The 11351-nt window shown below is 35.9% G+C and overlaps 1 protein-coding gene across 2 annotated transcripts; it reads left to right on the top strand.

Annotated features, from left to right (window-relative positions):
• Nucleotides 1–1030: 1030 nt before the first annotated feature.
• On the top strand, nucleotides 1031–9201 carry LOC112189431 (histone-lysine N-methyltransferase CLF). Of its 2 annotated transcripts, XM_024328768.2 has the most exons (17): nucleotides 1033–1300; nucleotides 1949–2056; nucleotides 2186–2502; nucleotides 3426–3587; nucleotides 4401–4485; nucleotides 4662–4817; nucleotides 4902–4949; nucleotides 5022–5093; nucleotides 5188–5876; nucleotides 6352–6487; nucleotides 6605–6828; nucleotides 6998–7129; nucleotides 7838–7928; nucleotides 8112–8159; nucleotides 8245–8373; nucleotides 8459–8536; nucleotides 8703–9201. In XM_024328768.2, exons 1-17 carry the CDS (start codon nucleotides 1238–1240, stop codon nucleotides 8892–8894), a joined length of 2730 nt encoding a protein of 909 aa, XP_024184536.1. In that variant the 5' UTR covers nucleotides 1033–1237; the 3' UTR covers nucleotides 8895–9201. The 2 variants fall into 2 exon arrangements, with proteins under 2 accessions (XP_040371126.1, XP_024184536.1); XM_040515192.1 differs by lacking the exons at nucleotides 7838–7928; nucleotides 8459–8536; nucleotides 8703–9201 and having other exon boundaries at nucleotides 1031–1300; nucleotides 8245–8377.
• The last annotated feature ends 2150 nt before the right edge of the window (nucleotides 9202–11351 follow it).

The following is an 11351-nucleotide window of genomic DNA, read 5'->3' as shown; positions in this document are numbered from 1 at the left end:
CCAATAGAAACACTCTTTACTCAATTATGTTTTTTTTTTCTTTTTAAAAAAGAGGATCAAAGGGTTTCACTCCTGCCCCCATGGTGACTCGAACCCATGACTTCGTACATAGATAGTGGGTGCTCTAACCACTGAGCTACTCAATTATGCTTAACCGTTCTTAGATTTTAAAAGTGAAAAATATTAAGCAATTGGAATAATGAAGTAGTTGAAATACGTTTATTTATCTTATTATTCTATTTAAATTTAGAAATAGTTTAATACAATTAAGTAACGATTAACGAATCAACTGAAAGTTAAAAAACATGATTCAAAATGAAATTTATTAGATAACTTAATTCTGATAGAAGTATGTACACGATTCAAACTAGATGGTACCTTCCATTTTATTTTTATTGACAAAAACAAAGTTCCCCTCCAATACATTGAACCTTTTCTCACCAACCAAAACACCTTTTATTTTCAAATAATTATAAAAAACAAAGACATAAAACCTTTCCCAAAATGCCAAGTTGCCTACCATAAAAAGCAAATTCCACTGCATGTATAAACTGTAAAGATTTGTCTAGAAAATAATTTTCCACCAAGAGGGAGGGAGACCAAGGGGTTCAAAGAACACAAAAGCTGCGGAGGTGAAAGCTAAGAAGACTTCGCCAATGAAGGGTACTAAAGCTTTGAAGAATAAATGGTTTGCTTGTATTTATTTTGTCTTTTGATGTTGGGAGCTCGAAGGAGCTCGTAGTTGTCTAGTTTGTTTTTTATTTCTTAGTCCATGCTAGCATAAGCTTCCTTAGGAGCTTTTGTAGAAAAATATTTAGTTTCATGGAATCATAATTATGTGCTAACTAGGCGTGTCGAGTCAAATATAATAAATTTCCTATGAGATAAGATGTTTTTGTTTTAACATAGATTACTCGATACTCAAAAAATGTCGTTATGAAATATTCACCTATATAGTTCAGGGCCATAATAATACTATAAATCATTCAGTTAAAAAAAAAAAAAAAATCCGCCAAAAAATAAAAAGAGAGATTAATAGATGGCAAAAGTTCTAGGCCGGCCCCTCCCAATTTGAGACGTGACTAGGGTTTCAAGTCCAACCCGCCAAATTCCTCTTCCAAACCCCATCCCACAATTCTGACTCTTATCTGGAACCCACAATTCTCTCTATATGAATCGGATCCCGATCCGAAACCGCAATTGGTGTTTCGGGTCCCAATAAGCTTCGTCTGCAACAATGGCGTCGAAGGCCTCGCCTTCCGCTTCCGCCAACAGATCGGAGCCTCACCAGGATCCTCCGGTATCGGCCTTCGCTCCTTTCGATTCATCTGTTTCTCACTTTATATGGATAAAAGATCTCAAATTTTGTTGTTCAAAACCAGGGTTTTGATAATGCTCAGTATGATCATATATATATGCAGGCTTCTATGTTTATGAATCTATTGAAAAATATGTAATGAGTATGTGGATTTAGGTGTGTCTATGAATGAGTTTAGAGAATGTGGGTTGATATGGGAAGGAGAAAGGGTGTAGCTTTGTTGGTTTATACTTCAGTTGGGATTTAAGTGCCGATTTTCGACAATGTTAGTTAAAATTTTGGTTACATTGCCATCGAAAGAACATATACCAACTCTGGAATAGAGTTTAGTTACTGCAAAAGTTGTTTCGGTGATTTTGGGCGCGTTTTTTAAAGAATGAATCTAGTAAAAGATGAACTGATAGACTGGGGGAAAACGGAAAAGATAAAACAGCTTGGAGTGATTGAGAATTTTAAGTCTACATGTTGATGGAGAGTGCTTATCAGCCGCTTTTGGAACCCCTTTGCCCCGTTGTTCTGTGTTCATTCAATTCCAGTGTGATTTCTATAAACTTATCTACCAATCTACTTTTTGCTAGGGTTTCGTCATCTATTGTAACTAGGCACTGACTAATTGACATTTTTTTACAGGTGACGGGAACAGAAGAAAATGCTCTGGCCCTGAACCTAAAGGAGATTTCATTGATTATAGATTCTCTACAGAAGCAAGTTATTTCTAACCGTGGTGTCTCTATAAAGGTGCATTCATATGGATCTTATGGTTATTGTCTTATTGGTGGTAGATAGTCCTGGACTCTTACTATATCCAGTCTTATCCTTTTATAACTTTTTTTCTTTTTCTTTTTTTTGGAATATTTTTCATTGCAGAAACGAATGGAAGAAAACAGACAGAAATTGGCTGGTGTCACTAACAATTTTTATAACTTGTCAATGGAAAGAAGAAGTAGTAGCTTATTGTATCCTGGTAAAAGTGTTGACCTATTGACGAAGAGGCAACAAGATGCATTTAAGCTGCAAAATGGTGATGAAAGTAATGGGAGCAATGATAGCTCTCAAGAAGATGGGCATGGTTCCACAGCAGTTCTTCTAGAATCTAATGTTGCTGTTAAGAATGCTGTTCGTCCTATTAAGCTTCCGGAAGTTAAAAGACTACCGCCTTATACTACATGGGTATTTTTGGACAGGTGTGTTGAGTTCTCAATATATATTTATAAGGGCTAAATACAAATTACTACCCTGTGGTTTAGGTCCAAAATCAATTCAGTCCCTGAACTTCTAATTTCATCAAAAACACCCCTGCACCTTCAATTTTTATCTAATAGGTCCAATTTGTTAGTTTTTCGACAATTGAGTTATTTAACTTGTTAATGTGGCTCATATATGGCCTATATTTTATGATGTGGCGTCGAGGTGGTCTGCATAGTCAATTTAGGAGTGAGTCCTACTATTAAAAATAAATAGTTTTTCAACAAATAATCCAACTATAACTTGAACCCATAACAGAATATTAACGAATTGGACATATTAGATCAAAATTGAAAGTTTACGGGTGTTTTTGATGAAATTAGAAGTTTAGGGACTGAATTGATTTTGGACCTAAACCACAGGGTACTATCTAGTATTTATATTTCTTAGCACGATGTTTTTTTCCCCGTGATCTATATATGAATTTTAATGAATTTTACTTACACCTGTTACGCTAAAGGAAATACATATCAGTCTGAACGTGCCATAACCCTTGGTTGCTTGTGTGAAGTGATGGAGTTTTATGTTTCAGATTTTGGAATGTAAGAAAGGATTTTGATCTGTGAGATGTTATATGAAATTTGCATTGGATATAAGCCATTTCCACAATTACTTGTTGTAATGTGTATCATCTTTTACGGTCCAATATGTTCAATTTAATAATGCAATTACCTCAGTTTCTAGATTCATTCTTTTAAGGATTTGACCTTTACTAATTGCAGTTTCAGATCTTGTGCAATATTGTGTTATTCATATCATATTGTCATGTTGTCCTTTTAACTATTCCAATTTAGTCGAGCTTACCGGATATAGTATTATTATATATTCTTTTAGTTTTAATATTTTTTATATACTTGTTTAGAAATCAAAGAATGACAGAGGATCAGTCGGTTGTGGGTCGAAGAAGAATTTATTATGATCAAAATGGAGGTGAAGCTCTTATATGTAGTGATAGTGAGGAGGAAGCAATTGACGAAGAAGAGGAAAAGAGGGAGTTTGTTGAATCTGAAGACTATATACTTCGGTTAGTACAAATTAGTTTTAAAAATTAGGATTTTGTTCTTTAATTTAATGCCCTGAAATTGATTTTGCTGCCATATTCCATGGATTCTTGAGTGCACATGAAATCATTATGTCATCATACAATCAATAGCTTCAAAATCATCACACTCCAATAAATGCTCATCTATTTATAATAGGACTGCACTGCAGGATTGTCAGGACTCAAGGTGAGGGCGTCCTCAGTTTTCTTAGAAAGAGGGTATCCTCTTTAGAAGGGCTCCCTATTTATAAGATAATTACTTTTTTCCATACCAATCAAAAGAACCTTTTCTGCCAATTGAAATATAAAAGTGACTTGGCAAAAATGAGTCTCTAGAACTATAAAACAACTTTAATGAAATAGGATGATTTTGGTAAGAGAAAGGGTTGAACACCCATCATGTGTGATGGTCTAGTGGTCTACTAACATTAAGTGTGCATTTTATGTCTGGTCAACATCTAATTCTAGATATCTGATCTTGCCCAATGAACTACTAAAGGCAACTATCTCTAGTGGGGCTCTCACTGATCTATTTTGTAGTTGGAAGTATTGAGTTAATTGAATCATTCTGTATTTGCTTTTGTAAGGGACAAACATGCTAGTTTGAAATTATCTATGTATTGAATTATCTTGTGCCACATATAGTCAGACCCAGATTCTCATCTTTAATCCATCATTTAAGTGTGATACTAATTTTTAGACAAATGGAGGATCTGAATGTGAAAGTACATATGTTTTTGTACCGCATGCAAAGTTAAATAACTATTCTCTGATTAATTGATTATGAAATACCAGCATGACTATTAAAGAAGCTGGTGTCTCCGATCCTGTGCTGGAGTCATTGGCACAGTATTTCTCTAGAAGCCCTGCTGAAGTCAAGGTATGGAATTTTCCTTTTCTATTTCATGGGACCACTTCTATTCCAATCTTTCATGATTCTCTGTCCAATTTATAATGTAATAAAAACTGGTCAGTGTAAGATTTGGTCCAGCCGTTTCCCATTTTCTTTCTGCTGACTTTACAGAGATATGAAACACCATCAAACATCTTATACAGGCAAGATATGAAGCTCTTATAAAAGAAGAGGAGTCTGTGGGGATTTCTAAGAATACGGATAAAGAAGACCTTTCAAAAAATGACAATTCTTTTCTTGATAAAGATCTGGATGCAGCTCTGGATTCATTTGATAACCTATTTTGTCGGCGATGCCTTGTATGTATTCTACTTTCACTTGCATGCTGTTTTGTCTTAGCTCTTCTGAAATTTCAATGTTCCACTGTTGTTTCTTTTTGGCAGGTATTTGATTGCAGATTGCATGGATGTTCGCAGGATCTTGTCTTTCCTGTAAGCAATTGTTTATTAGCTGTCTGATTGACATAGACTTTTATATCCTATGCTGATACAAGACATTTTCAGGCTGAGAAACAAACTCCACGGAGTCCTCCAGATGATGAAAATGTACCATGTGGTCCAAATTGCTATCGATCAGTATGTGTTGCGTGTAAAGAATTTGTGCAGCGAGGTATATGTAAACAATTTGCAAATAATTTGTTTATATAATTTTAAACTGTCCCATTTTCAGGTACGGAAGTCCGAAGGAATTGCTACAATAAGCTGTCCGGTGAATGATGATCTGGAAGAAAAAGATATAAAGAAATCTTCTGGTTTATCTAGAAAGAAGGGAAAGTCCTTCCAAAGTGAAAGTGCTTCATCAAATGCAAAAAACATTTCAGAAAGCAGTGATTCAGATAATGAAACCAGGCAGGATGATACTTGTAGCCATGATCCAATATCTTCAAAGACTAAGGTAGCAGGGAAAAGTGGAATCCCTAAGAGGAACAGCAAGAGAGTTGCAGAGCGTGTTCTGGTGTGTATGCAGAAGAGGCAGAAGAAAACAATGGCTTCTGATTCTGATTCAATAGTTGATGGTGGTCTTTGTGCAAGTGATATGAAGCTTAGATCTAATTCATGCAAAGATAATGAAGACACTAGTTCTTCTTCGCAAAAGAATCTGAAATCTTCTTCCAGTGGAAGGTCCAGGAGGGAATCACCTCTGAAGGACAGTAACAAAGTAGTTCAGGGTGAAGTTCTTGATGGCTCATCAAATGAGATGATCACTGATCCACCTGCCACTAGTAGTGATGACAATTTGAGGAAAGAAGAGTATGTAGATGAAAACATATACAAACAAGAATGCAGTGATGACAAAACTTGGAAAACTATTGAAACGAGTCTTTTCGAGAAAGGCATAGAGATATTTGGCAAGAACAGGTTAGTGTATTTTTGTTGAATTACTTAAACTGTGGTGAAAGGAATCAGTCACTTGTACTGATGGAATGATTTCCGACTCATGATAATGTGGTCCTACATCTGAAAAGTTTGCACATGTGTATATGCCTTCAGCTTCTGATTTTATCCAATCTACATTGTAGATAAGTTTCTAAGGTTGTGCATATTATTGTCCTTTTGGAATTGGTTAAAAATATCAGGCCTTGAGCTCTATAAAGAGATGAAAAAAAGAATATATATATATATATATATATATATATATATAAATACATAGCTTTGAAAATTCAAGGAGCATTTATGTGGTGGATAGTTTCATTTTAAGAACTTGATTTGGACCAATCTTTATTTTTATTTTTTTGAAATAATCTTTATTTATTTATATCCCTTTGGATTTTTTAATTACTTAATATACTTTTCTGTCTCCATCTTACATTCGGTTTTACATCTCTTATTACAGCTGTTTAATAGCAAGGAACCTGCTAAACGGTATGAAAACTTGTTGGGAGGTCTTTCAGTATATGAATTACTCAGACAGTAAGATTTCCTGCCAAGCGGGTGATGCTGCGAACTCCCTTGTTGAAGGGTATTCCAAGGTTGATTCTAGTTATTTGTGATCAGTGATTTTAGTATGCTTATCTGTTTATTGAGCAGGACCCCCCCACCACCACCTTAACAAGTGATTGTATTATGTCTGTTGAAATGGACTATAGGGTAATAATGAAGCAAGAAGAAGATCAAGATTTTTACGTAGGAAAGGTAGAGTTCGTCGCTTGAAGTATACTTGGAAGTCTGCTGCTTACCATTCAATCAGGAAACGAATTACTGAGAAAAAAGATCAACCATGCAGGCAGTATAATCCATGTACTTGCCAAACAGCTTGTGGAAAGCAGTGTAGTTGTCTTCTAAATGGGACATGTTGTGAGAAGTACTGTGGGTGAGTTTTTATTTTCCTTTCTTCGTCAGCAGCATACCTCATCAATTTGACCATTATGGGTTTAATATTATATTGGCTATTACGTGGTTTATTTTCTGATAGTTGTCTGTATTTTAATATTTGCGGTGGATGATAAATCTAAATGTTCTTCTATTCCCTTAACTTCTAGGTGTCCTAAGAGTTGCAAGAATAGATTTAGAGGCTGCCATTGTGCTAAAAGTCAATGCCGAAGTCGTCAATGCCCATGCTTTGCTGCAGATAGGGAATGTGATCCAGATGTTTGTAGGAATTGCTGGGTTAGGTGAGCATATAGCTAATTTTCTTAATTTCCTGTTTTTTGGTAACTTAAGTACTGCATTTGAAAAATGATGCATGGTATCACCAATATACTTTAGACAGCTCATGCCTGTTTGTTTTCATGTCTCTAAACTTAAGGTTGAGAACAGTAATCTGAACCGTCAATTTTGCATGCGTGGATAAGCAACATGTTTTAATTTGCTAATTTATGGCTCTATATCTCTTCCTCATGTTGATACTTAAAAATCAGGTAGTCACATATACGTGATGATAAACATGTAATGTCAACACTCTGACGGGCCTTGATAAAACATTCAGTTTTTGCAGTAAATATTTCTGACATTAACAATTTGATGAATTCCTATGAGTGGGCATTAACAATTTGATGAATTCCTATGAGTGGGCCTTTACGTGTTGGTTTGAAATTTATCCAAATGGCAATGGCCATAATGAGGCTGCATTCTTACATGTACATAGTTTGGACAATTTAGCTTGTTCTAGATATTTACTGAACATGGGGAGAACAGTAGTTGGCAAGTGATTTAGAAATGAATATATTATCCTCTTTTTTTTTTTTTTTTTTTTTTTTTGAGGCAAATAACAATTTTTTTCCACTTGCTTGTTTTACTTATATATGTATGTATGCATATATGTGTTGTCGCTGCTCTTATCTCTCGGTTCAACTTTCTATTTACTGTGATCCATTTTTCAGTTGTGGTGATGGTAGTCTTGGGGTTCCAAACCAAAGAGGTGATAATTATGAGTGTAGAAATATGAAGCTTCTTCTGAAACAACAACAAAGGGTAATCACATTTCACTTTTGCATTTCAGTTTCTTTCCCTTACTCTTGTAGATAACTGGTCAAAGCTAGTGTTTATTGGAAAGTTCGCTTTATGGCCTGTTAAAGTAGTGGGAATTGAGTATTCAATACGGTGCAGTGCTCTTGTAATGAACTAATGACTGCTTATATTCTCATTTATGTACAGGTCTTACTTGGAAGATCTGATGTTTCTGGCTGGGGTGCTTTCTTAAAGGTAATAAATATCCTGATTTTTGTGTTGTGATCATGTGGTGTGGTTTTCCTTTTGCTGCTCGCTAACTTTCCTAGCCACATTTCAGAATAGCGTCAGCAAGCATGAATACCTTGGTGAGTATACTGGGGAGTTGATCTCACACCGCGAAGCAGATAAGCGTGGAAAAATATACGACCGGGAAAATTCATCATTTCTCTTCAATCTGAATGATCAGGCATGTGCTATACTACCTTTGGTTCCGTCTGCTATCTAACCCCATCTCTTTCAATATGTATGAATAAGCCTGTGATTTTGTACAGTTTGTTCTTGATGCCTATCGGAAGGGTGATAAATTGAAGTTCGCCAACCACTCTCCAGATCCAAATTGCTACGCGAAGGTACCCTTTTGTTTGTCACTGAGTTAGCCAAATGATTTTAGTGGAACTATACGGTCTTGCTTTTTTAGGGTAAAGAATTGATGGGTTAGTTATAAGCATCTTCTTTTGTCGTATAGAATTATATATAAAAAAATTGTCAAATTTACAATGAACCATTCCATGGCAGGTCATTATGGTTGCTGGAGATCACAGGGTGGGTATATTTGCCAAGGAACGAATTGCTTCGGGAGAAGAACTTTTCTATGATTACCGTTATGAGCCAGATAGAGCTCCTGCTTGGGCTCGGAAGCCTGAGGCATCCGGGTCAAAAAGGGACGATGGTGCCCCCTCAAGTGGTCGCGCAAAGAAGCTTGCTTAACCTGGCAATTTATTTAAATCTTTGATTTACATTCAGTTGGCCATTCTTTTTACAGGTAAAAGATGCATCCACTTTCTCTCATTGACCACAGATGTATTTTTCCTCATTTTGTAGGAGAGGCCATTGCCTTCTCAAAAGAGATCAAACAGTATTTTTCGCGATTCATTTTACTCCAAATCTGATTGTACTTGCTGAAGCTGCAAAAGTTACTAGCATAGTGAATCAAAATTACGGTAATTACCATTCTGACATGAGTTTTATTGAGTATAACTTGAAGGCTATGCAACAGTTAGATGTTTTACCTCTACACTGAAGCTAATCACAGTCGAGACTTTTGCCTCAACCATGGGATCTTATATTCTTATTATCTGAAATTTCTTATCAGCATCAACTGCAAGCCTACAAGTACAATGCTTACAGAACCAAATTGACAGGGAAATCTAGCCTTTTTTTTTATTTTTTTTATTTTTTTTTGGAGTAAAGGTTCATTACATTAGATGACCAGTCATTAAGTCAGAGTGTAACATACACTTAAAGATAGAAAAATGGTTGGGAACGACCAAGCTCCTATCTAAGTAATGTAAATTTATTACAAGTCAATTTGAGTCCGCTCTGTAAAGCAAATCTATAAACAAAGAACTACTTCGTGTTTTTTAGGGTGAAATCATTGACTAGCATTTCTATAAGCTAGGCGCGCAATTGTAGTACCAACAGAGAGTCACTTCCTAGCAAACAAATAGGAGCAATTCCTTATCCATAAGCTGCTTGAAAAAATGCTAATCTTATTCCAGATAATTACTAAATCCTACATAAGTTATGATCCGCAAACGATTGGTCATGGACCAAATATCAGCCTAACTACCCAAGAAAGTTCACCTCTTAGGTCAGGCTCACCCTCACCACTAAGTGATAAATGAGGTGGCGAGGCACCCTCCCTACTGGCCCACAACACAAAGCCCAACAACTCAAGCTTAAGCCCAGACCCAAAGACCCAAGTCCAAACCTGAGCAAAGTGAGCAGAAACCCTAGAAAACTTCTGCACATCCATCATCGCTGCCACCGCCAAAATTTCCAGCGGCCGACCACTCCAGCACTGCATCTCCGTCAAGCTTCGAATCTGCAACCTCCCTTTTAGTAGGCAACAGAATCCAGCAAAAATCCAACAATGATTCCCCGCCAAGACTGGCCGGAATCGCCGACAAGCCAGGTTGAACTAGAGCACCACCTCAAACTCCGATTTGAGGCCAATTAGAATCACCTCGAAAGCCGATCCACTCCCCGCCGACGCCGAATCAAGTTCAAGTCGAGCACGAAAGATCGCTATGCTCGACTCTCATTGGTGAAAGCACCTAAATCTAATTAGAGAACAGTCTGCAAACTTCCTCAACCTCTCTCCACGCCCCGAAGGTGACGCTAGAGAACAGCCATGCCCAACCTAGACGGGCGTCTGACCACGGTCTATCGTCACCGCTTTGCACGAAACCCAAAGCTAGGGTTTCAACTTTTCCCGTCCACTTGATCCTTGAAGTCTAGCCTACTATGTATACGTGAGGCACACAAAAGAAAAATTAACCCCTTTTCATGTATTTTAATAAAATTTTGTGATCTAGCCTCATTTCATGAGATCCTGAAAAATAACACAACCAATAATTAATTGTTTTTGTCTAAATCTACAGTAATCAAGTTGAATACATCTTGACATTTTTTTTCGAATATCAAATTTCATTGATAGCTTGCTCAAATTACAATCAAATTGCACTACATCAAGGATAACATCTGCTGTAGTATGATACCACAGTCCTACAATCAGCCTCAAAGTCTACATTAGCTAATCTATGTGCAACTACATTGCATGTTCTAGGGTTAAACTGAATTTTCACTCCCCTAATTCTTTGCAAAGCCATCTGAATATCATCAAGTAGACCACACTTTATCCATAAACACAATCAATACTACTCACCTCTTGCGTAGCCTCCAAACAATTGCTTTCAATTGTCACATTTTGTAGTTTATGAATACTTCTTGATGTTTTATGTAATACGATGTGAATAAATGGTATTAGACTAATAAAATTGAGTTTTTCTATTAGAACTTCTAAATTTACTCACTTGACCTCCTACGCTTTTTACACCTCCTATCAAATTTTCTAATACTAAATTTACTCACTAAACCTCACTGAAATTCCTCAAATAACCTCACTCATATAATTTGCAAACAAACTATTATCTTTAAAATAAAAAACTTAGTTAATTCAATGAATTAATTACTCTATAAATCTTAATTACATATCAATTCCTTAATCAGACAGCATAATTTTTTTTATTGGATTTTTTTTTCCAATAAAAAAAATTAAACACAAGGTATTGAGTTTTAAAAATTAATTTCTAATCAACAAGAAAATAACATGACCTATTTTGTGGTTTTTTTTTAAAAAAAAAAACTTTTTTTTTTTTTTTT

The sequence above is a fragment of the Rosa chinensis genome, chromosome 2 (genome assembly GCF_002994745.2).
Source record: "Rosa chinensis cultivar Old Blush chromosome 2, RchiOBHm-V2, whole genome shotgun sequence".
Lineage (NCBI taxonomy): Eukaryota > Viridiplantae > Streptophyta > Magnoliopsida > Rosales > Rosaceae > Rosa > Rosa chinensis.
This window is presented reverse-complemented; position numbering and strand designations above follow the sequence as displayed.

Bases quoted from the DNA above. Each gene is read 5' to 3' on its own strand.
- LOC112189431 (XM_024328768.2), top strand. From the start codon at position 1,238: ATGGCGTCGAAGGCCTCGCCTTCCGCTTCCGCCAACAGATCGGAGCCT. The intron at 4,486-4,661 runs GTATGGAATTTT...CATCTTATACAG, and splicing joins GAAGCCCTGCTGAAGTCAAG to GCAAGATATGAAGCTCTTAT. The intron at 6,829-6,997 runs GTGAGTTTTTAT...CTTAACTTCTAG, and splicing joins TGTTGTGAGAAGTACTGTGG to GTGTCCTAAGAGTTGCAAGA.